Source organism: Notamacropus eugenii, chromosome 1 (assembly GCF_028372415.1).
Source record: "Notamacropus eugenii isolate mMacEug1 chromosome 1, mMacEug1.pri_v2, whole genome shotgun sequence".
NCBI classification, from domain to species: domain Eukaryota; kingdom Metazoa; phylum Chordata; class Mammalia; order Diprotodontia; family Macropodidae; genus Notamacropus; species Notamacropus eugenii.
In genome coordinates, this window is record NC_092872.1 from 618,184,533 (window position 1) to 618,211,166 (window position 26,634).

Consider the following 26,634-nt stretch of genomic DNA (forward strand, 5'->3'; position numbering starts at 1 on the left):
AATCATCTAGAGCCTTTACAACTTCCTAACATTAGACCTGGTCTGAGTTATTCTATTTAAAACTAGTCACTTTCCCCCTTTATAACTGTTTCCTTCTGGAAAACAATGCTGCATGATCAAACAACAAAATATATTAAAATACCTTTAAAATGATAAGGCACTAAATAAATCAATACCAATTATTATTATTGTTATATTATCCAGCCAACTTCTGTAGCCCTGGATATAATTTCTGTGCTGTGGGGCTGTAGTTAAGCCAGTCAGAGTAAAGTCTCTGAAAGTTTAACTGGAATAGCTGAAGAGTTGTGTAGTACAGCTAACTCATTATTCCTGAAGGGTTTTTCCAAAGTGCGTGTGTGTGTGTGTGTGTGTGTGTGTGTCTGTGTCTGTGTGTGTGTGTGTGTCTGTGTCTGTGTGTGTGTCTGTGTCTGTGTGTGTGTCTGTGTGTGTGTCTGTGTGATCACCCAAAATGACAAAGTTCTTATGGGCAAATTAATTTCACAAATACATGGAATTTAGCCCTGAAGCTTGATACTTCCAAATACAGGATACAATGATATCATTACAAACATTAACAACTCAAAAAGGAAAAGGATTTTCTGCATTTCTGAAGATGTCTTTCCGTTGATATTTATAAAGTATTGTTTGATAATCTATCTTTAATCCAGATGCAGCTTTTTCTTTTTGCATCTTTATCCCCTAAGCCTCTAGGAAGACAGGGATTATGATGACTGATTACACTTCATTTCATTATAAAAGACTTCTATAACAGTGTTCTTCCATTTCCTTCTCTAATTATGCCTTGTCTGCATTCCCTGCCTCTTCCTTCATGTTATCTTCCTGTACACCTCCTACTCCTTTTCTCCCCTGTGTAAACTAATACTTTTCAGATTAATTCTAATCTCGATGATGGAAGAAGTCTGCCAGAAATTTCAAAATAAAGATGAATTTTAGGAATGCTGCAGTTTCACTAGAGTAGATATTTCTGCTGACACAGATGTTTAACCCACTATAACTTAGTAGATAGACTTTGAGAGCTGTTGCAGCCAAAAAATTTATCATCTTGCAGTCAACTTTGGATGAACCTTTCTGAACTTGGCATGATTCATTCTTGGACACAAGATATACAATCTATTACTAGGTGCTTATTGAAAGCTTTTCCAGCTTCACAGAACCTGCCAAGGCTTATGCATCTGATAATCTAGCTGTTAATAACTCAGGCTCACCTCCACATTATAAGGAAACATGAGAATAAGACTTTAGTAGATAATTTTAGTAACAAATTTACTTTAATGGTAACAATTCTGTATCTAAGTCATTTTAGTAATTTAAAAAATACCATAGGATTAAGAAGCACTGCAGATTTCTCTTGACTATCCTCTTGTTGTTTAGTCAATTCAGTCATGTCTGACTCTTCGTGACCCCATATGAAGTTTTCTTGACAAAGATACTGGAGTGATTTGTAATTTCTTTCCCCATCTCACTTATTTATTTATTTACTTATTCAGTTATTTATTTGTTTGCTTACTTATTTATTTTCAGTATTCCACAATCACTACCATACAACCTAGATTTTTTCTTTCCCTCCTTCCCTCAGACGGCATACAATTTTATATAGGTTCTACACATACATTCCTATTAAATACATTTTCACTTTAGTCATGTTGCATAGAAGAATTAAAATGAATGGGAGAAATCATATAACAAACCAAAACGCAATACTCTCCAGCTCATTATACAGATGAGGAATCTGAGGCAAATAGGGTTCAGTGACTTAGCCCAGGTCATACAGCTAGTAAGTGTCTGAGGCCAGATTTGAACTCATGAAGCTTAGTCTTCCTGATGCCAGGACTGGTGCTCTATCCACTGACCCATCTAGCTGCTACCCCTTGATTACCTACTTCAACAGTAAAGATTGATCAGAAGTGGGAAACGTCAAGCAAATTTTTAAATAAGTTTATCTACAACGAGATACAAATGCTAGTTTTGTTTACTGTAATATTAGACTTCAGAGAAGAAAAGCTTGCAACCAATCAGGCTGGTTACTGGGAAAGTTACTGAGAAGTCTCCAAGGTTTTTTCAACTGTGCTAATCAAAAAAATCCAAAACCTCACCATAAATTTTGTGTCCCCCTTTGACAGAATATCTGTGATGAAGTGGACTTTCTGTAGTTGTTCTACAACTTGATGCAACAGCTTAGGCTGTAAGATCAAAATTAGCAAATAAACAAAAGGAAAAGAAAAGGTTAAAAGTTAATCTTTCTGAGGACTTACAAAAGAACATATGACATTCTTATTTTCTTCATTAAATACTTTTTCTCCAGCAAAAACTGATATAAGTAAATAAAATATATTTTTTAGAAAAGGTGGTTGCTCATTAAAAAATTATCAAACCAGGAAGAATATACAATTCATTATTTTTATTTGAATAAATCATATTAATAAATTAGGTGATGTTTAAAAGTACATGTTTTCCAAAACGAATTTAATATATTTGAATCTCCTGAGGAGGATAATGGCATTTTTCATAGAACTGCATAATTCAGAGTTAGAAGGGACCTCAATGCCACAGTTCACTAAAGCATCCAGATCTTTTTAAAATTGCTGTCTAAATATGATTTCCCTATCTTATAAAGTTGATTTCTTGAATTCAAATATAGAATTTTACATTTATCCCTTCAATTCAAAACAATGTTGTAGGCTATCAAGATTGTCATGAATCTTGTAATTCTAGTGTGTTAGTTACACCTTGCTCAGGTTTGTGTCATCTGCATTTTCATTAATATCAACTCTGTTTTAACTGAAAAATCCTCCTTTCATGCAAAACTAAGTATAATATTTACTAGTATATCGTGACATAGAAAATCAGCAATAGAAGTACTTCACCAAAACTCACCCCTCTCAAAGTTCAATTGCCCTTTTCATAGCTTGTTGGGGGAAAAGATATTTTACCTACATTTTCTTAACCTGTCTTCCCTGCCGTAGAACTCAGCATAAAAAACTCCTAAATGACTGTCTCATCATGAATAAGATCTACTATAACTACTCAACTGCCAACAAATACAAACAAACATAAGCACTTCTATGAGAAACTGACTAAACTTAAGGGATGGACTGATACCTGTTTAGCTGACTCAGAAGTGAAGCTAGGATGGGTGAGGAGAATATCCATATCTCCACTTGATTCTGCACCTGTAAATATAAATACAAATAAATTAAATTTTTAATGCAAAATTATAAAGTTAGGTAGACTTGGAATCTGGTTGATGATATTGGAAGATCCTACTTTTTGGCTTAACTTAGTATTTCACTGTTCTTCATATTCAGAGCAAGTTAAAAGATTTTAACTCTAACTTTTTGGATAAATGCTGATGCTGTCAGCAGGATCTAAGATAAAAACAGTAACTAGTACTAGTTTTATACAAAAAAATTTCAATGTATTAGAAAATGCATCGATGGTTTAAGCTTCAAAATACAAAATCTTAATTAACTGGAACATTCATGTATTTTGGATAAATTAATGTTAACCAAAAAACTCTTGTTCAAACCTTATGGTTGGAAATTTTTGATAAATATATTGGTACACTTTCCTGTCCTGGTAAGTAGAGCATTGTGAACATAAGCTTTTTTGGAGACTGAGGATCTTCATCCTAAACATCAATGAATGATCTTTGTCCAGTACTGTAAACAAGGAAGAGATTACATTGAATATGTACTGATTCTAGGACACATCCTAGATGTTGCTTTTCAAAATAATTTCTTCCTATCAGTTTGTCTTCCTACCATTTGCCCCTCCTCCCCAAAATACTGAATTTCCTTCATGCCCACCAAATTTAAAACCGCTAAGGATTCTGGTCAATGGATGCTTGCTGTCGTTATTTTATTTTAAAGTCTACAATTCTAGGGAAAAAGATAAAAAAGATAGAATTCTTTCCTGATTAGTGGCAAGCAAATAATTCTGTTAAATGGGCACTTGAACCTGTCCAGGGTGGGTGCCTAACTGGAAAGAGCAACACTCTTGGTGTACTCACCCACATTCCCTCCCAGTAGTATATCATGGGAAGAATGGAGATGATTTCCTCTTCCTAATTTTAGTATTTCTAGCACCTTTTCTCAATTGTTGTTTCTAAGTTTTAACTCTAAGAAAAGGAAGCCATGGTATTAATCTTTCTGGTTTCTTCTATATTAGATTTTTATTGTAACTGCCAATAGCACTTCTGACTACCTAACTTCTACTTCTTAGGTAAATGTGGCTGAATATGGTCAGGTCAGTTTTCTAAGATTATTTTCAACAGATTCTGTGAAAACTATAATATCCTACAACAAAAACAAGTCAACTGTTCCTTGGATCTAACCAACTTAGATTCTAATTACCCAGAAACAACCACACATTTCTTCAAGCCAAAACTACTGGGTTTTAATGACTTTGTTGGGGTTTACAATCTTACCCCTCATAGGCAAATCCAATTATCATTATATGATATTACAGGACTAGGAATCACTCACCTCGTCGGAAACTTCCACAGACTGTAGCAATATATTTTGGATCAACTTTCTTAATTTCATTCAATACAATATCCTAAGTAAGAGGGGAGAAAAAGACAAATTAAAATTCTAAAAATAATTTGTTTTATTTTAGTGACTTTTCCCTCAAACTACCAAAATACAATAAAGGAATCTCTTACTTGCATTTGTAACATCTCTTCCCTGGGAATTCTTTTTTCAAAGTCTTCAAAATATCTACAACAAAAAAAGAATTAAAAACAGTGAATTTCAATTGTCCTTAAAAATTAAACCCTGAAAGTAAGTGACCTACCATTAAAAGACTTTTAAGAAACCAAATCTTACATAAAAATAAAGCTTCATTATGAACTAGGTAAGTAATAGCAATTTGCTTCTTAACCTCAATTCCTAAAGATAGAGCCAAAACCTTAAGTGCTATAACAATTCAGAAAACTTCATCTACACTAAGTGATAAGTAAATACTATGTTCTAACTCAATTTCTAAAAATGAGAGAAATGAATGAATTCAAGTCAGTGAGTTTGTTTACAAATTAAATCACTCTGCTGGTAATTCAGGAAGTTACAACTTCTATTTTCCTGAATCTGCATGTTTGTTATACCAATTCACTTCACAAAGGCACCAACTCACTAATATAATACCTCAGGATATTCTTTAGAATATTTCAGATTATTGGAAGATGGCAGAGTAGAAAGACACACAAAGGCAGGCTCTCCCCACACAGCCCATAAAAAACCTGTAGAGAGGGACTCTCAACAAATTTTGGAGCAGCAGAAGTGCAGAACAACAGAGTGGAGATTTCCAGCCCAGGGTGACCTGAAAGGCCTATGGGAAACATCTGTTGCACCGGACTGGGTACAGAGCCCAGCCCAGACTTGGCCTCGAGGTGGGGCTTCGAAGAGCCCTCGGGGGTGGAATCTCCAGTTGTGGAATCCCCAGTCCCAGCAGCAGTGGGTTCACAGATCCCTCAACTCACAGGTGCCAAAGGTCAGTGACGGAGTTTTTTCAGCTGGCCAGGAAGGGAGAAGGGCCTTCCCATAGCTCTGGCCTTAGGCAGCCGCCGCAGAAGCCACATCTAGCAGGCGGCAGCAGTTCCCATCTCAGCCCCTACAGCAGCTGAGATGGGATCTTAAAACCCCTGGGAGCACTGAGGAGGTAATTATTACCTCAGCCCTGTGTAGAGGGCGTGGAATATTATATTCCAGAAGTCAAAGGAACTAGGACTAAAACCAAGAATCACCTACCCAGCAAAACTGAGTATAATACATCAGGGGAAAAAATGGTCTTTCAATGAAATAGAGGACTTTTAAGTATTCTTGATGAAAAGACCAGAGCTGAAAAGAAAATCTGACCTTCAAACACAAGAATCATGAGAAGCATGAAAAGGTAAACAGCAAAGAAAAATCATAAGGGACTTATTGAAGTTGAACTATTTACATTCCTACATGGAAAGACAATATTTGTAACTCTTGAAACTTTTTTCAGTATCTGGGTAGTTGGTGGGATTACACACACACACAGACACACACACATACAGACACACACAGAGAGGACAGGGTGAATTGAATATCTTAAAAAAATGAAATTAAGCGGTGAGAGAGAAATATATTGGGAGGAGAAAGGGAGAAATGGAATGGGGCAAATTATCTCTCAGAAAAGAAGCAAGTAAAAGACTTTTCAATGGAGGGAAAAAGAGGGGAGGTGAGAGAAAAAACGTGAAGCTTACTCTCATCACATTCAACTAAAGGAAGAAATAAAATGCACACTCATTTTGGTATGAAAACCTATCTTAGAATACAGGAAAGTGGGGGAGAAGGGGATAAGCAGGGTAGGGGGGATGATGGAAGGGAGGGCAATGGGAGGAGGGAGCAATTAGAAGTCAACACTCTTGCGGAGCGACAGGATCAAAAGAGAGAATAGAAGCAACGGGGGGCAGGATAGGATGGAGGGAAATATAGTTAGTCTTACACAACATGACTATTATGGAAGTCATTTGCAAAACTACACAGATATGACCTATATTGAATTGCTTGCCTTCCCAAAGGGAATGGGTAGGGAGGGAGGGATGAAGAGAAGTTGGAACTCAAAGTTTTAGGAACAACTGTTAAGTATTGTTCTTACAACTAGGAAATAAGAAATACAGGTAATGGAGTATAGAAAGTTATCTTGACCTACAGGACAAAAGAGAAGATGGGGATAAGGGAAGGGAGGGATGTTAGAAGGGAGGGCAGATTGGTTATAGGGGCAATTAGAATGCTTGGCGTTTTGGGGTGGGGGGAGGGAAATGGGGAGAAAATTTGGAACCCAAAATTTTGTGGAAATGAATGTTGAAAACTTTAAATAAATTTAAAAAAATATATATTTCAGATTATTGGATAAAAGTTTGGAAAGTAATGACCTAACAACACTGGTCTCTTCCTGGAAGGAAACCTAGGATAGATTAAGTTTAGGTAGAAGGACATCTATCTAAATCATAGATGTGTTTAGATAAAGCATTGATAGCATATTCTAAAATCAAATATTCTACAGTTAGAAAAATTATGGTACAGTATGAAGTATCCCTATCCCAAGAAGGGGAAATTTGAGAAGGCTGATATCACTTTCTAAAGAGAGTATGAACATAAAATTAAGCCTTCCTAAAAGCACAGAGAACCAAGAAAAATTTAATCACTAACGCTGACTATAAGAACAGTTAATATTTATACAATGATTTAAGTTTTTGCTTTCTTTACAACAATCTTGTGAAATAGGTAGTATAAAAATTACTTTCCCCATTTTACAGGTGAAGAAACTAAGGTTCAGTTTAGGTGAAATGACCTGCCCAGGGTCACATAAGTACTAAGGTTCAGGGAGCCCAGTTCCCCTTCCACTATATCAGTCTGCTTCTCCTAAAGTATGATATAATGGAAATTGAAAGCAAATCACAAAACACTTATTAAATGCCTGCCATATGCAAGGAACTGGAGATACAAAGATAAAAATAAAACAATCTCTGCCCTTACAGTTGTTACACTTTACTGGGGAGTCAGGAGAGCTACGTAAACACAACTAAGTTAAGACACTAAGGAAAAGCAGAGCACAGACAACTGAGAGCAAGGATAGCTTCATGGAAGGAACACCTGAGACAAAACTTGAAAGGAAAATAAGGATTCAGAAGCAGAGTTGATGAATATATTGTGGGAATGAGGAGAATGAGTAGATGCATGGAGAGAAGAGACATGAATGTCAAGTTCATGGTACAAACAACTTCAGTGAAATATAGAGTATGGGAAGGAAAGTAATATGGAATAAGTCTGGAAAGGCAGGCTGATACTAAACTATGAGATGGCCTTACAGTCAGGCTATGAAGTTAGTATTTTACTCTAGAGAACTGTGCCTTTGGAAAATTATTTTGGCAAATGTGCAGAGGTCAGACTACAAACAATAAAGGGATCCTGGAAGCAGAATTCAATTAAAAGGCTATCAAAAGAGTTCAGATAAACTAATGCATTGTTGGTAGAGTTGTGAACTGCAGCCATTCTGGAGAACAATTTGGAACTATGCCCAGAGGGTTATAAAACTGTGTATATCTTTTGTGCAATACCACTTCTAGGGCTGTATTCCAAAAAGATCATTAAAATGGGAAAGGATCCACATGTACAAAATTTTTATTTATACAAAATATTTCTTTATACAAATATTTGTGTATTTGTTTATATATAAATATATAAATATTTATACAAAATATTTATAGCAGTTTTTGTGATGGCCAAGAATTAGAAATTGAGGGGATGTCTATCAACTGGGGAATGGCTGAACAAGTTGTGTTATATGAATGTAATGGAATACCATTGTGCTATAAAAAATGATGAGCAGGTGTACTTCAGAAAATCCTGGAAAGACTTATATGAAGTGATGCAGAGTGAAATAAACAGAACCAGGAGAACACTGTACATAATAACAGCCACACTGTCCAATGTCTGACTGATAGATTTAGCTCTTCTCATCAATGCAAGGATCTATGACAATTCCAAAAGACTCACAATAGAAAATGCTATCCACATCCAGAGAAAGAACTTTGGAGTCTGGATGCAGATGGAAGCAGACTATTAGTTCTCCCTTTCTTTTGCTGTTTAGTTTTGTTTCTTCTTTCTCACGGTTGCTCCCATTGTTTCTAACTCTTCTTTACATCATGACTAATATATTTAATTAAAAAAACTAATATGTTTAAAATATTTTTAATATGAATGTATAGGTAGAGAATATATCAAATTGCATACTGTCTTGGAGAGGGGGGAGAAGAGGGAAAGGGAGAAAATTTAAAACTCAAAATCTCATGGAAGTGAATGTTGAAAACTAAAAATAAATAAATTAGTAAAAAAATAAAAAATTAACCCCCCCCCCCCGACTACTTTTCACACAAATAAAGCCAGATCTAAATAACTGAAATAAAAAAAGTTCAGATGAAAAGTGATGATATCCTGAACCAGGGTGGTGACTGTGTAAGTGATGGATAGGAGACAAACACAACAGGTACTGCAGAGGCAGACTTAGACTTGGTAACTGCTGGTCACTGATTAGGAAGAAAACTAGAAGGCTGTGTCAAAGAAGCCAACTGAGAAAAAACCTCTAAGAGAATGGAGCAGTCAAATGTCAAAAGATGGAGAAAGACCAAGAAAAACAGTGTGAGATAAGGTTACTGGATTTAAGAGAGAAGACATTATTGGTAACTTTCCAAGACAATGATGGAAAGAGCACTGAACTTGAGCTTCAAGTCACAGCTCTACTACTTAGTAGCTACATGATTAGTAAAGACCTTTAACCTTGCAAAGCCTCTGGAGATGATGAGACTTGCTACTTTAAGTAAAGTGTCCTATGAAATGTAAAGCTATGTGTGAGCTATAACTGTTCAATACACTTAACTAATATTTGAATAACTATAACTTATTTCCTTCCCATATTGCTATTAAACCTCTCTTGTTCATGCCTTGTCACCCAACGTGTGTGTGTGTGCGTGTGTGTACAATACTTTTTCAGATTTGGTATTTGTCTGTGTGGGTGGGTACTCCAACCACTGATCCAGACTACAGACTCTCCACAATTTTGTAGATGGCTTTACCCAGAATTACTGTGCCTGAATAATCCATCGTTAAGCAGTCAGACTAATGATAAGCCTCTCTAAACTCAGGCTTCTTGCTGGATAACAAACTTACAATTTTATCAATGAGACCAAAAGTGAATGTCTGTTCAGTCTGGTAGCACCTATCAAAGTATTTGAGAACCACAGTAATATCAATGTCATGATAAGATATCAGAGAAGGATTTTAATAAAGGAGAATACATATTTATTTGAAACAATATATATATGTATACATGTATGTGTATGTGTATACACACACATACACACTATCTATATTCTACAATAAAGCCTTTCTCTAATGACTCAACAAGGCATGGAAGTGACTGAATGTTACCCCAATGAATTGTAAATTTTGGCAGATCCTATCAAGCTGGAAAAGCTTCAAGTGTCAATGTGGCAAAAGAGATCATCACCCTAAGACCTGCCTAAATTCAGGGAGATTCATCACCAAAAGGCATGAAGGGGTTATAATTTGTGTGGGAAGAAGGAGTACTTATACTTGTTTAAATGAGTCTTTTGAAGTATGTAAGTATATGTTTGCAAACATTTGTATATATAGCTAAATCTGTGAAAATACTGGAATATATCTAACAGGTCACAGTAATAATACTGGGCATTTCTGCAATGAAAAATTAATTGAAAATTAATTGAATTAAGACTGAAGTCTTAAAGAGCAGTTTTGGAATTAGCCTTAAAATTTCAAATGTCAACAAAAAAGATAATATCTTACCTTAGCCCAATTCGCTGATGATGGTTCAACTTGTGTTCATTTTTCCTAAGATCTATGTAGGAAATAGAAAAATTCTGAGATGTAAAATTCACCAGTTTGGAAAAACTACTTCATTACAAAATAAAAACTAACCAAAATATTAGTTCATTGAAATGATCTTTCAAAAGCTTATCAGAAAAGAAATTAAATATAAAAATAATTTGATGGGATTAAGAATCAAACATTTCATAACTACACTACCTCAAACTGCTCTTCTTATGATGGATATGCATTAACTACATTCAAGTTTTGTAACATAATTTCATGAAATTAGCAAAGTGTTAGGCTAATTCCTCAGGGTACAGTACAGACTAGCACTATATGGAACCTGTACTGGCAATTATTTCTTATCTCTGGGGATAAATAGGCTGTACGGACAATTGTATGTCTTGACAGAACAGATACAGGTTCAATATAACATTTTTAGTCTAGTACCGCTGGCTCTGAATTAAATCTGAACAATGAAGTATCAATGTTAATATGATTCAAAAGCTGATACACCCTTATACAACGGATAAGAAGATGCAAAAGAACAATGGAGAAATTAAGCACTTTCAGACCACCTAAAGCAAATCAATATATCTAACAATCACAGATTCAAGGTAGTCATACAATATAGCTGCATCTTCATATGCACTGTGATAAAAATAAAAAATAAACTTTCATATGCACAAAAACTACAAAATAATGACTACATGCAGCAGTAAGTGAAAAGAATGAATGAGAGGGATTTCAGGATTTATTTATTTATTTATATTTCAGAAAGGAACAGCCATCACAGTTCTACTCAGAAAATCCACCCTTTTATTTTCTTTTTTTAAAAAAATTATTATTTAATTTGTTTTCAGTGTTCTACAATCACTTCTATTTAACTTAGATTTTTTCCTCTCCCTCCCCCTCCTTCCCCACTCTCTCCCTGAGATGGCATACAATTTTATATAGGTTCTACACATACATTCCTATTACATTTTCACTTTAGTCACGTTGTATAGAAGAATTAAAACAAACCAAAACGTAATACAAAAGAAAATGATCTGCTACATTCTGCAATCAAATTCCATAGTTCTTTCTCTGGATGTGGAAGACATTTTCCCTTAAGAGACCACTGGGAATTTTTTAGGTCCTTGCATTGCAATGAAGTTCTAAGTCTACCAGAAAAAAATCCTCACACACAGTGGTTGCTGCTGTATATAAAGTTCTCCTGGTCCTGCTCTTTTCACTCAGCATCAGTTCATATAAGTCTTTCCAGGTCTCTGTGAAGTCTTCCTGTTCATTTCTCATAGCACAGCAGTATTTCATTACATTCATATACCACAACTTGTTCAGCCCAAATTGACGGGCATCTCCCTGATTTCCAGTTCTTGGCCACCACAAAGAGAGCTGCTATAAAATATTTTTTTACATATGGGACCCTTTCCCATTTTTATGATCTCTTGGGGATACAGTCCTAGAAGTGATATTGCTGGATCAAAGGGTATGCACATTTTTGTAGCCCTTTGGGCATAGTTCCAAATTGCTTTCCAGAATGGTTGGATCAGCTCACAGCTCCACCAACAATGAATTAGTGTTCCAACTCTCCCACATCTTCTCCAACATTTATCACCTTCCTGTTTTATCATGTTAGCCAATCTGATAGGTGTGATGTGGTACCTCAGAGTTGTTTTGATTTGCATCTCTCTAATCAAAAGTGATTTAGAGCATTTTTCATATGACAATAGATAGCTTTGATTTCTTCCTCTGAAAACTGCCTGTTCATATCCTTTAACCATTTATCAAGTGGGGAAAAAAATCCACCCTTTCACACTGGCTTATTGCCTCCTGACTTCAAACATACTCAGACCTCCCCATCTAAAAAAAAAAAGAAAGAAAAAGAAAAAATCCCCAAACCTTGCTTGAGCCTTACTTGTTCCAATCAAACTCTTTTCTTCACTGTGAAACTCCATGAATAGGTATTCTATACTCATTTCCTTCTTAATTATCCCCTTCTTAATTATCTGTTTCTTCACCACTCTACTAAAATCATTCTCTCAAGAACCAATCTGGCTAAACCAAAACCTTCCCCTTTCTGTTTCTCATTCTCCTGCCTTCTCAGTAATTTGACACTGTTGACCATATTTCTTTTCAAAATCTCCTTCTTTGCCCTTCTGCTCTCCTTTCTCTGAACTGCTCTTTCTTTTTCCTTTTCTGGATCCTTATCCAAACATCCAACTATGGAGTTCTTTGCTCTTTTCTTTTTCCTTCCTTCTGCAGGCAGTTCATTTATTCTGCCTTTGCCTATTACCATAGCACACAACTAAGCAACCCTTTAAAGTTTACAAACTACTTTGTTCAGAACAACCCTATAGATAGGGCAAGTAACATGACTCTCATTTTACAGATGAGGAAATGGAGACTTAAAAAGTTAAGTGATTTGCTTATAGCCACAAGTAACAGAATTAATCCCTAGGTCTTCTGACTCAAAGTCCAGTTACTCTTTCTACTACACTGTACTAATTCTCACCTGTATGTTGGTGATTTCCCAAATTACATTTCCCACACTGACCTCATCTGTGCACCAGATCTAATATTTTTAAATGACGATCACTACTTGTATGTCCTCAATCACCTCATTTAAAAGGTTTCAAACAAAGCACATTATCTTTCTCTCTCAAAACTATTTCCCTTTTCAACTTTCTTATTTCTGTCAGTGCGTTATACATTCTTCTATTCACTTAGGCCAAAAACTTTGGCATCACCTTTGACTCTTTCCTTCTTTGGGAAACTATATTCCACCTGTCACTACGGCATGTCATGCCGTTCATTAAAATGCTTCTTGGAACAGTTTTTTCTTTTCCTATCCCAATTAGTATTTTCTTAAATTTTTTTGTAATTCACATTTATTTTCTCCCCCAACAAAAAAAAAAGAACAAATTCTGATAACAAATATAACTAGAACAAAATAAATCCCTGCATTGACTATGTCCAAAAATATCTGTCATTTCGCATGTTGAATCCATCACCTTTTTATCAGAAAGTGGGTGGCATACTTCTTCATCAGTCCACTCAATTCATGGTTGGTTATGGCACTAATCAGTACTTAAGTCTTTCAAAGTTGTCTGTCCTTACAAATGTTGTTATTTTAGAGATTGTTCTCCTGATTCTGTTTATTTTTATTCTTCAGCAGTTCATACAAGTGTTCTTTAAACCCTCCTCTTTCATAATTTCTTCTGGCACAAGAGTATTCCAATATATTCATAGACTATAATTTGTTCAGCTATTAGCCATTTGATGGATAGCCCTTTGGTTTCCAGTCATTTGCTACTACAAAAAGAGCTGCTTTCCTGGTTTTTTTTTTTGTATCTCTTTAAGGAATAGCCCCTATAGTAGTACTGCTGGATCAAGGGGTATGTACAGTTTATTGACTCTGGGGGCACAATTCCAAATTGCTTTCCAAACAGCTAAAGTAATTCACAGTTCCATTAACAATGCACTAATGTGCCCATTTTCTGTCAATTGTTTGTCATTATTATTATTTTTTGGTCATCTTTGCAAATCTGATCAAAGTAAGGTAGAACCTCTGAACTTGTTTACTTTGCATTTCTAATTATTCTCTTGGCTAATGACAGCTGGCATTTCTTCTTTTGAAAACTGCCTGTTCACATAATGACTACTTATTAACTGGGAATCCATTATCACTACTATCTCCCTTGCCCAAGTTTCTCTCACTTTTCGCTAGATTATTATGACAGTCTCAGATATATTTCTCTGTCTTCTAGTCTTTCCTCTCTTCAAAGCACTCAACATATCTCTCTTCAGATTAATATCCTTAAAAATATCACTTTTATCATGCTATTTTGCTACTCTACAATCTATGTTGTTTAGTCATATCCAGCTCTTTGTGACTCCAATTTTCTTTGGGGTTTTCTTCACAAAAATGCTGGAGTGGTTTGCTACTTCCTTCTCCAGTAGATTAAGACAAACAGAGATTAAGTGACTTGCCCAGGGTAACACAGCTAATGTCTGAGGCTGAATTTGACCTTAGGTCTTCCTGAATCTAGAATTCTATCCAATGAAACACCTAGCTGCCTCCAAAGCAAACAGAGAGGTTAAGTGACTTGCTCAGGATGATCCAGTTAGTAAATGTTGGAGGCCATTTTTGAACTCGGGTCTTCCTAACTGCAGACCCAGCATTCTATGCACTGAGTTATCTACCTGCCTCTCTAACTCCTACAATGGCTTCTAAATCATCAAATCCAAACCTGGTATTCAAGGTTCTCAGTAATCTGGTTTATCTTCTCTAACCTTAATTCATAAAATTCCCCAACACAAACAGTGGATTTACAATGTCATACCTTTGTTTATGCTGTTCCCATATTAAAACATCCTCCCTATACTTCTATATATACACAAATTCTGTTTTTTTTTTAGATACCCTCTTTTCCTGGAAAACTCCAGGCTGTAGGGATTGCTTTCTTCTAAACATCGATAGCACTGAATTTCTATAATCAGTTTTACACAGTTTGGCTATTAATTACAATATTGTTTTCTAAATGTTTCATGTGTTTTACTCTTGATTTTTCAGTAAGATACTTTTTAGGGCTTTGATAATTTCTCATACATATCTTCTCTTTTATAGGGGCATGCACACAGCAGGAAGTCAATCAGTGTCTAAATAGTTAAAAATGAAAACATGGATATAAACAGTTGTTACATTCCAAACCAGTGAGTTGAAAGGTAGAATGTAATTGTGTGTCTTTGTCCAAGGTAAACCATACCCTTGAAAAGTATGAAAAGATGCACATTACAACTGGTGGGATTCTAAATGAAATTTTTAAAAAGCTTTACAATTACTTGATTTAGGCTCTGGATTTTAAGTACAACTTTCTGCTATAAACAAACTGAGGCCTGCTCCTAGGAAGAAGCAATTTTTTCAATAACTATCTTTTATAGAGCCTTTCTCCACCTACAGACCTTAATTCTATAATAACTTGTAAAGGCTTAGCAATCCTGAAAATATTATATAAAGAAAAAAGGCAACTTATAACCTTAAAAACTAGTACAAAAATACTATAAATTATACAATTTCCTTTATTAAAAGAAAAAAGCAATTTTTACCAGTTTTAAACTTAGGAAATATGTGAACAGAAATTATATAGGCTAGGAAGTTTTACTGCCAAATTAGTTTCTTTTCTGTAATTTATAAGCTTACATATATCTAAATACATATGAATACTACACCTTACATCTTGATAGTAGAGCTATAGCCATGGTCTATCATCTGTGTGCACAAGCGATAAGTTTTTTGGGTTCCATGTAATATTAACGGCCTTTCCTAAAACTAAATTTAGTTACTATCCTGACCAAGACATTGATCCAAGACAATTCCAGAGGACACATGAAAAATTTGATCTAATTCTAGAGACAACTTATAAAACTCTGAATGCAGATTGAAGCATACTTTTCAAAGTTTATTTTCATTGTTTTATTTTGTGTTTTCTTTTGCAACATGGCTAATAGGAAACTATGTTTTATGTGACTTCACATATATAACTGATATCAAATTGTTTCCCCTTTCAAGGATGAGGGTGGAGAAGGGAGGGAGAATATTTAGAATCAAAATTAAAAAAAAAAGATTGTTAAAAATTTTTTTACATGCAATTGGAAAATACGTAATGAAATAAAAATAATTTTTAAAAATTTGGCTTACTAATGATGACTAATAATTTATACTCACCTTCCAATGTTTTAATTCCTTCATCAACAAGCTTCCTTGCAGCAGATGGACTGTGAAGAAAGGAAATTATCAACTACATGTGAAAACTGAAAACTTTTTGTTCTTGAGATAGAATGCTATAGTTATATGTTCTCATAAACAACTTAAGAGTTGCTATTTAAGCTAAAGATTGTTACTACAATAATTTATCATTTACTCTACTAACTTTGATTATAAGTTACTCAGTCATGAACCTGAAATTGAAAAAGGCATATGTTGGACCAATATTACAAAGTCCATGCTCCTTATTCCACAGGACGATTATGGAGGCACTAGCTGGCCTCTATCCTGTATTAGAACAACAGAGTAAAAACTGCTCACCTACAGAAGTGACAGCTGATAGCAGGAGGAAGAAATTCAGCTCAACAAATACTTATTAAGAATCTTCTATAAGCAAGGTACTCTACCAGAAGTTGGGGAATATGAAAGTGTTAAGTCCCTGACCTCATGGAGTTTATATTTCCCTGGGGGGATACAATGTGTATGTGGGTAAATACAACACAAAATAAGAAGTGAAGGGACAAGGAAGAAATCAAAGTTCTAAAGGAAAATTTGGGGAAGAAGAGCTCACTAAAATGTCAAGAGGGTTGGAAGAGGATTGGAAGAGGATCAGGGAAGGCGTAAAGGAAGACGTGGCATCTAAGTGAAGCTTTGAAGGAAGGTAAGGACTCTAAAAGGCACAGATAAATAGGGCATATACTTCAGGCATACAGAATACTGATGTGAATAAAGGCAGAAGATGGAATGCTGAATTTAGGGAATAGCCAGTAGTCCAGTTTGGTTGGAATAGAGAGTGAGTAAAGAGGAATAATGGGAAATAACAAACTAGACACAAAAGTTATAAATGTACAATAGTCTGAGGTCATTCCAAGTTAAGAACCCCTGGACTAGATGGTTATAGAATCAAAGATTTAGAACTGGAATGGAATATAGAAGTCATCCAGTTTCATTATAAATTCATTTAAAAGATGAGGAAACTGAGGATCAGAAAAGTTAAGTGACTTTCCCAAGGTCACACTTAAAAAGCAAAGCTGAATTTGAACCCAGGCCTCAAAACTCTTCCATCCAGTGTTCTTTCCAATGTCCTATGGCACCACTTCCTAGAGCATGATATAACTAGCTGTAAGTATAGTATAGTCATCAAGACAAGGTTAACATACTCAGTACATGGACACCAAATGTACACTGTTCAAGACAAGTAAGCACATATTTTAGTAAGATGTCTATTAAAAGTGGTTAAAAGTTTTGTCTTTTGAAATCTGGAAGAATATTTCATTCTGTAAAGATAAAATGGGCATTCATATATTAATATCTCATTGCTATACTTTACTTTGTTCAGTGCCAAAAAGGCCTACTTTGATACAAAATTAAAAGGTTACATATATTAAACAAAACAAACTATCATAGTACAATTTTAAATGCATTTCTTACCCTATGCCACTAACTCGTGTCAGGAAATTGATGGATGAACTTGTATCATCCTCCCTAATCTTTAGAAAAGAAGAAAAAGGCACATGTGAATCTGGGTTGCCTTTATAAATAAAATTATTTCATTTAAGTTATCAGTCAGTCAACAGATATGCATAATCATTTCAGGTGACATTTTGATTTTTTAAAAATTCATTTCTTTATTTTTAGTTTTCAACATTCACTTCCACAAGATTTTGAGTTTCAAATTTTCTCCCTACCTCTCCCCTCTGCCCTCCCCTAGAGTATGCATTCTGATTACCCCTTCCCCTAATCTGCCCTCCCTGCTATCACACCCCTCCCTTCTCTTATCCCCTTCCCCTCTATTTTCTTGTAGGGCAAGATAGATTTCTATACCTCAGGTGATATTTTTAAATCTGCAGAGAAAAAATATTCAAATATAATGGATAATACAGGGAGCTTTCTAAACTTGCAGAGTCATTTACAGAGCCTCCTGAAGATTTCCTATCTCCAGTTTATCCAATTCTATACAAAGATCTACACATGAAGAATCAGGAGAGACAAAGCTACTGATTAGTATAAGACTGAAATAAGGTTGCAAAGCTATTTGAGGTAAACAGTTCTTCACTTAGCTGATTCTTAGAGTCTCTCCTCTGGAATAGCAATGAGGATATGGAACTCATTTGATCATACCAGTTGAAATTATCTCTTAAAATCGTGAGTAAAAAGTGAATGTTTTATTAGAATGATAAACATTTAAGAAAATAAAATGTTCTTAATGGATTCCATTATCAGTGATCTCTCTTTTTTAGTAATCTTACTAATATTTTTATGAGACATTACTAATACTGAAAACATCATGAAAGAATAAAAAATTATAATGAAGTAAATCAAATGAGGACTTACCTTTTCCAGTTTACGTAATTTTCCAGTAGTTAAAAACTCATCAATCTTCTCAGCAATTTTTGCTCCTACACCATCCTAAAATGGAAAGATTAATCAATAAGCATTTATTAACATGCTAGACAGTTCACATATAATTGAAATGTGAAACCTTTGGAATCTACTACATTAACTAAGAGCAAAGTAAAAAGTAAAAAAGAAAATAAGTGGCCATCACCTAGAAAGTCTTGAAATAAGGGATAGGTAAAACTCTGAGGGGTAGAATATTTAAAAATGCATTAAAACACAAGATTATTGAAAATGGAGTAAACAGATCTCCTGAATTAAATATCGAATCAATTTCTCAAGGTCATTGAAGGTAAGTCCAAGTAATTAAGGCTGAAAATAAGAAAGTGAGTAATAGGGAAAAATTCAAGGCCTTTGATTTTCTGTAGCAGGATACAGATCTTTCCCCTCTTAAAGCTAAAAATATACTTACCTCATGTTTGACAAGAGCCTTTCCACAGAGAAAAAGTGGAAGACCACGAACACTAAATTTTCAAAATAAATGCAAAGTGACAACATATGAAAAAATGCCCTAAATCACTAAGAGTAAGAGGAAGGCAAATTTTCAAAATTCTGAGGTTTTGCTTCTCAACTATTCCATTGGCAAAGGTAACAAAAATGAAAATGGTGAATTTTGAAAGGACTTTAAGAAAACAGGCATACCAATGCACTTCTGGAGTAGTGAAATTGTCTACCACTCTGGAAACAATTTAGAACTAAAATGCACACACCCTCTGACCCATTGAAATCACTACATGAATTAATCCACAAGAAAAGACAGAGAAAAAGAACACATAGTATTTTTGACAAAGTATCAAATTTCTGGAAACAAAGAGGAAAATTGCTTAACAAATGTGTTATAAAAATTAGACATAGTATCACTGTGCTTTAAGAAAAGACAAATGTGAGGAATTCAGAGGAACTAGAGAAGATTTGTATAAACTCACATAGAGTGAAGTAATATACACTGAAGGAAATCAGAACTCTTTGACATCAGAGGATTAGATGATGAAACACACTTCTCTTTTCTTGGTAAAGAGGTGGTGGTGGACTACAGGTGCAAAATGAGGCATGCTTTATTAGGCATGCCAATATATTCAAACGATTATCAAGTTAGAGAAGGGACCTTAGAGGCCACCTAGTCTAATCCCCTCATTTTAATCATAAGGAAATAGACTTACAAAGGTCAAGTGACTTGTTTAAGATAATAAGTGGAAGAGCCAGGTTTCTGACACCAAATTCTGTATCCTTTTTACTATGCAATGCTGCCTCTTGTAATTAGGGAAAAGAATATTGGGGACAACTTATTTTAAATCCTCACAAAAGAGAGAATTAAGTGGTTTGCTTTGCTTAATTCTACTATGTGAGGAGGGAGAATTCTATGGGGGAGGGGGTCACTGGGAACTGAGTGATGAAAAAGAAGCATGAATAAAACATTAATTAAATAAATAGAGCAATATTCAAAGAATGGCAAAATGTTTTCCATTCTAACATTAAAAGCTATGAAGGAAAATTAATCATGCTTTAAAAAGTCTAATTTTTTCTAAACAAGCAGGTGTTGTCAAATAAACTTATCACCTAATAGTAAACAGGTCATGGACTCTGAAAACAATAATGAAAAGGAAAACTGGTTTGTAGTTTAGTTTTAATGTTTAGATTGTGGATCAACAGGTATGTGGAAGTGGTGGGAGCCGTAGCGCTAAGGTTAGCTGACACTTACATAACACTTTAAGGTGTGAAAAATGCTTTACATTACATTATCTCATTTGAGCCTCATAACAGCTCTGCAATATAGGTACTGCAAGTATTATTCTTTTCATTTTCAAGAGGATGACAAGGACTCAGGAAGTGAAGTTCCTTTGCTCATGTTGGCACAGCTGGTAAAGGTCAGAAATAGGATTTGAAAAGTTTTTTTGACTTGATGCCTAGTATTCTATGCACTATGCTAGGGGACCACTATGTCTGTAGGATCCAAGAATTCAGAATATTTTTTACATTAAAAAAATGACTGTATTTTAAAATGTTCAAACCATTCTTAGTTCTTGGGTGATACAAAAACAGGTGCCTGCTGGGTTGCCCTGTACTACACTACTATCTATTCCATAGGAGATTTTTGGGAAACATGTTAGCACTTTTAATTTAAAAAAAATAAAGACCTTAAAAATTAATCTTTGTGTTTCAACAGGCTGTATTAAGAGTCATTCCAAGAAAAGGGATAGTCTTTAGTTTAATATCTGGATATGATGCAAACTAGGACACTTCTTTATTTTAATTGGTTATAAGTCTTACCAGTTTCTTTGCTTCTGCTCCACTCTTTATTTTGCTTGGGTACTTGGCTATCACAGAGGCTGCTTTTCTTTTAAAAAACAAAAAAAACCCCAAACCAACAAAGTCAGATTTTAAGCTTTTCTATTAGGGAACTAAGATACACTCAAACAGCCACCCCTCAATTTCTAGCAAAATAACAACATTTCTTCCTCAAAACAACTTTTTATGACTCTCATATGTGATGCTCCAAGTCATTTACTGAACCTCCACTGCTACATCTATCTGAGTAAGTACTGTGTCCACTGTTATAGCCTTACTCTAAGAGATTTTGTTAAAAACTCTAACATAACACTAGCAGTACTTTTAAAAATGTATTATAAGTTTAGGTACTATTAACGAAAACATTCACAAACAAATAAAAATATTAAACAAAAAGGTCATTTCCAAATTTTTAAAAAATATTTTAACGTATAATCTAATAAAAAACATTAATTTTAATAAGAGTACAAAAGTCTAGATTACTTTTAAGCTCTATTGTATAGTTTTGCTTTTAAGCTCTATTGTATAGTTTTATTTTGTCTTTTTTTAACGTATTTGTAGACTATCTAGATATTATTCCAATTTAACTTTTTCCATTATGCATTAATTCATATAAGTTGCTCCTTCACTTCTCTGCATTTTCATTTCCTTTTTTTATTTTTTTTTTTGGCTGGACCTGTAATTTCATTGGTACAAGGAACTGCCATGAGGAAACTCCCGCCAACAATACAAATCAGCAATTGTTTGGAAACTCACTTCGTGGATTGTCTCATCATTGGGAGATTAAATGACTTGCAGGGTCTCATAGTATATGCCAATGGCAGTATTCCTGAACTCAAGTTTTCCTACCTCTAAAGACAACTCTCTAGCCATTAATTACTTGTCATTTCTTATAGTACAGTAATATCCCATTACTTTCACAGACTGAAATTTGTTTAACCATTCCAGAACTTTTGGACACAAGTGTTTTTTCAAATTTTTTTTCAACAGTGGTCTCTTTTCACCATGCACAGACCAACTTTATGTACCGTCTTTTCTATCTTTCTCGTTCTTAGAGCCAGCAACTTTGTTCAGGTTTTATCTAGGCTAATGCAGCACTAAGTTGCCTCACTAGTCTCTCTCCCCACTCCAATCTTATATACAGTTGTTCAGTGTAATCTTCCTAATGCACAGATGAGATCACATTATGTCATTGCTCAAAAACTCTGAATGGCTTTCCACTATTGGGTTTTATAAGATATGCTCCAAGATGCCTCTCAGCATTAAATCAATGATCCTATCCACATTAAATAAATTCTTACCCTGGTATTACAAGCCCTCAACTATATGGCACCAACCTATCATTTCAGTCTTACCCCACACTCTTCCTCATTAGAGATATAATATTCCAGTCAAACTTACTGTCATCTAAAAAAAAAAAAATCCCAAATTTCCCTACCCTGAAGTCTTTGAATGTATTGTTCACTATACCTGACCACTGCCTTCTGCTGGTAACCTACTCATCTTTCTAGGACCAGATCAATTGTCACCTCTTCCAAGAAGCCTTCCCTCATTTCCTAACCCTAACCTAAGATGGAAGTAGTTTCTTATCTACTCTTATAGTATTTTATCTGTCTCCAGTCTATATCTGTACGTACAGGGGGAGTCCATGTTGGAGGTACACAATTTTGAGGGTGTTAAATATCTGTGGACTCCAATGGAATCTACACAAGTCAAGAGTTCTAAAGAAAGTACATTGGATTGTCCTCTGTGGAGGACTTGCAGAACATGGACAAGAATTAAGGTACTTGCTATCTGCACTGCTTATGGGAGTATCCATATATCAATGAGATGAAAGATCCACTATGTCAAGTATGTATTATATCTATCCCAACTAGATGGTAAGGTTTTATGGGCCAGGAAAGATGCTATATTTATCTTTTTTCTCTCCCAGGTCCTAGCATGATGCAATGCAAATGATACATACTTAGTGTATATTTAATGAATTGTTTGTAAAATATCTTTGCAGGTCTACCTTTTCAACTGAGACTGATCCCCTACATTTTGACTACTCCATGGCAAGCTAATCTATCAATAGTTACTTCCTCAATATTTTAACAACTATTTCCCATTTATTTTGACCTTATGCTTCAAAATATTCTTATGGGGTTCCTTCACTTTGCCTTACTTGTGTGCCTCCTTTTAGTTCATCTCAAAGGAGTCACTTGTGGTTCCTTGCTGCCACTCACCCTCGATTCTTGGGTCAGAAGACTATGGAACTCAAGCTAAGAATGGTTTTCACATTTTAAAAAGTTTTACTGCATTTTACAATGTAAAAACTATTCTTAGCTAGTTGGTCAGGCAATTTCAACTGTACAGTTGTAAATCCTAATCTGTGTAGGTCGTGGACACTGGGGGACTTTAGAATTTTTGTAAGGAGTTCAAGATACTATAAATAAGTAAATATACCTTCTGCAAATTGAGTATTAATAAAAAAGTAGAAATTTCAAATTTTCAATTATATTTAGACATTATTATGATGAATAAAATATAAATTCATTTGAAAGTATGACTGAATTTATAGCAGTGTTTTGTTATTATGTATTTTCTCAATCGATGGACATACCAGAAGTACAACTACTATCGTAGAATCCTGTGAAATTTGATAATAAAAAGGAACACTTATACTCCAAAATTTGAAAACTGTTCTATACTCATCCAGTTCAATGAATATACTGAGTGGCAGACAGGGGAAACTCTAGAATCTCACTCCTGGCAATCTAATCTTATCATTTAATAGTAACTCTGCATTGCAAGTGAAGATGACAAAATTCCTTAAAATTATATGCACTGTCAACAGTAAGTCTGTCTCTCAGTGCTTTTAATAGAGCCTTACTCTGTTATTCTGCCACAACAAAACTAGATGTCTTGATTTGTACTTTAACTTCTCTAACAAGATATTACCAATAATGTTCTGCTATGTGAAGAATTTTAGTGACACTTTTTCATTCTGTACTGCTAATGAAAAGTTTTGACTATTCACATGATTTTGGTGATGGAGGCTGTAGTATACAATGCTGTTTTGACTTGTAATATCTACACTACCCTTAGATGTAAAACTAAAGCATAAATAAGCTAGGTAGTGCAATATGGAGAGTGCTGGGCCCAGAGCCAGCAGACTCACCTTCATGAGTTCCAATATGGCCTCAGATACTAGTGTGACCCTGAACTACTTAATCCTGTTTGCCTCAGTTTCCTCATCTGTAAAATGAATTGGAGAAGGAAATGGCAAACCACTTCATCATCTTTACCAAGAAAACCCCAAAAGGGGTCACAAAGAGTTGGCTATTTCTGAAATGACTGAAGAAGTAGCTCTAGGAGTAATTTTTGAAAAGTTTAAGCAATTCTTACATAGTTCTGAATTTCCCACGTCATCTGAAAACAGTCTGTCACCTTCTAGGTCCCATGTTGTATCCTTCAATATCATTACATGGATTGTGTTAGAACTGGCTGACTACAATTGCCCCAACTGTAATGAGCCTGACATCACCTGACGTGATTGGTCATGTTTTCATAAAAGTGAATTTCTCACAGCTGCCATAGCACTGGACAAGTCAGTGAAAATTACAAAGACTCAAAGAAGTAGACTAAAAGAATTTTAGAACTAGAAGTTTTTGATCTTGTTTTCATCACTATTTACATCTTTACTATCCAAGCTCACACCTCCTGCAACGAATGACAGACTAAAAAACACACTGACAGCTAATCCTAAAAGGCCCTTTATTCAGGAATAGTCAAACAGGAATAATTTGACCACAACAGACTTGGCTTCCTTGAAGACAGTCCAATAATATTCAATCCTGCTCATTTAAATTACTACTAATTTACAGGACAAAACTGTTCTGGTGCATTCTGCAGGACCAAATGTAACCAGAAATCACAGTACCCTCCTACCTGTAAGCATTGTACTTATGGATAGCTCGGTTCACATTCCTCTCATAATTTGCAAGCTCTGGAAAGGCAACAAGAAATACATGGTGAGCTAGAATGTCTAACAGGCACATCTGTGGAAACTGGGCTTCCTGCAATGAGATGGGGCAAGAATACCCCTACTGACCTACAGACTCAAATCCACTGTTGTTTGTGGCAGGGCAGAACCAGGTCAAGAAGATGGCTTTGGTAAAGAGGGCATCAGTCAAAGAACCTCTGGGTGATAATAAATAGCATTTCTATAGTGCTTTCATGTTTGCAAAGCATTTACCCCACCACAGCGTGCCAGTGTCCCACGGCTAGATGAGCCGGTGGCCGCAGTGCACGACCTGGGGTCAGGTACGTGTGAGTTCAGATCTAGCCTCTGACCCCAGCCCCTGGGGAAGATATCTAGCTCCAACTTCCAGGTCTGCTGTGACCATAAAATTAGATAACATTTGCAAATATGCTGCGAGTCCTAAAGAGCCATCTAACGCTCCTACCACTTCTAGAACCACTTGCCAATGGGTTACACTGAGGGGTCGGAACCGGGCCTCCCGACTTCAACGCCCCGGCCGGGTTTCTAAAGGCACTTGTCTCACAGAAATCCTGCGAGGTCAGCAGCAGCCCCTCTGACGGGTGAGCCGGATCGGGCAGGGGCAGGGGCAGGTGGCTCACCGTGCCCTGCCCGCCTCGGGAGTGACCCCCCCCCCCCCAGCCAGGGCTCAATGCCCAGCTACACCCCCTCCCCCGCCCTAAACAAGGCGAGGTTAATTAGCATCATTATGTGGATGACGAGGACACAGCCATCGGCTCTTCGGGAGAACCTATCGGGGTCTGCTTGGCCTTTGCGGGGGCCCCTTTGGAGGGTGCAGGCTGTGGCTGGGGCGGGGGAGGTGGGGGGGGCAGGCTGTGGCTGGGGCGGGGGAGGTGGGGGGGGCAGGCTGTGGCTGGGGCGGGGGGAGGTGGGGGGGCAGACTGTGGCTGGGGCGGGGGAGGTGGGGGGGGGCAGGCTGTGGCTGGGGCGGGGGAGGTGGGGGGGTCAGGCTGTGGCTGGGGCGGGGGAGGTGGGGGGGGCAGGCTGTGGCTGGGGCGGGGGAGGTGGGCGGGGCAGGCTGTGGCTGGGGCGGGGGGAGGTGGGGGGGGCAGGCTGTGGCTGGGGCGGGGGAGGTGGGGGGGGGCAGGCTGTGGCTGGGGCGGGGGAGGTGGGGGGGGCAGGCCCGGCCGCCGCGTCCTCTGACCCGTCAGGAAGTCGGTGATGCCCACGTTGAGAGTCTCCTGCGGCGCCTTCCTTTTGCTCATGGCGGAATGGACTGCAGCCCCAGCTCGGGGCCTCCCCCACCTCTGTCTCCGGAGGCCTAGCGGGGTGACGGAGACCTCGCTGGGGGTGAGGGAGGGCTGCCCCCCGACAAGGAGCCGGGGATCGGCTCCAACAGGTACCGAAGTCGGAAGCGGTAACAATGGCGACCCCGACGCTCTGACAGACGGAGACGGGCGCGTGCGCATGCGCATGCGCACGCGCCTCCGTCAGCACGTTGAACGTGAACCCCCACCCCCTCCAAAAAAATTTTTTTTAAAGGGTTGACAGAAGAAAAAGAGAAAGAAGCGTAAGATGTATGCGCCTGCGCAGTGAGTGTTTTTAAGGCCCTGGGAGGAGGGGAGCATTGAGGAGGTTGGCAGAGGAGGAGGAAAAGGAGCCGAGAGAAGCCAGGAGAGGGCTCTCCGACACTTGGAATTCTTTCCTGGAGGCAGGGGCGGGGCGAAACTAGGCCCCGCCCACAGGCGCCTTCTCCTTTTCGCAGAATTCCCCCGCATCCTGCCTGGTGATCGATGTTCCTTGGA

At 36.7% G+C, this 26,634-nt stretch overlaps 1 protein-coding gene across 4 annotated transcripts in view; it reads right to left on the minus strand.

The window, feature by feature from the left end:
- The window catches only part of POLB (DNA polymerase beta), a 36,457-nt gene extending 10,110 nt beyond the window's left edge, over nt 1-26,347 (minus strand). For 2 of the 4 annotated variants that reach the window (XR_011972643.1, XM_072635061.1), the window contains exons 1-11: nt 26,034-26,347; nt 24,778-24,835; nt 20,827-20,893; nt 18,496-18,570; nt 17,593-17,651; nt 16,123-16,172; nt 10,371-10,422; nt 4,685-4,739; nt 4,506-4,578; nt 3,121-3,191; nt 2,115-2,201 (exon numbers count right to left, since the gene is read on the minus strand). Coding sequence is in view for 2 of the 4 variants with exons in the window: in XM_072635061.1 (XP_072491162.1) it covers nt 2,115-2,201; nt 3,121-3,191; nt 4,506-4,578; nt 4,685-4,739; nt 10,371-10,422; nt 16,123-16,172; nt 17,593-17,651; nt 18,496-18,570; nt 20,827-20,893; nt 24,778-24,835; nt 26,034-26,304 (918 nt within the window). In the remaining 2 variants the exon portion in view is untranslated. The remainder of the gene's footprint in view (nt 1-2,114; nt 2,202-3,120; nt 3,192-4,505; nt 4,579-4,684; nt 4,740-10,370; nt 10,423-16,122; nt 16,173-17,592; nt 17,652-18,495; nt 18,571-20,826; nt 20,894-24,777; nt 24,836-26,033) is intronic. The other 2 variants (XR_011972644.1, XM_072635062.1) reach the window with 2 other exon arrangements.
- Between the last annotated feature and the right edge of the window lie 287 nt (nt 26,348-26,634).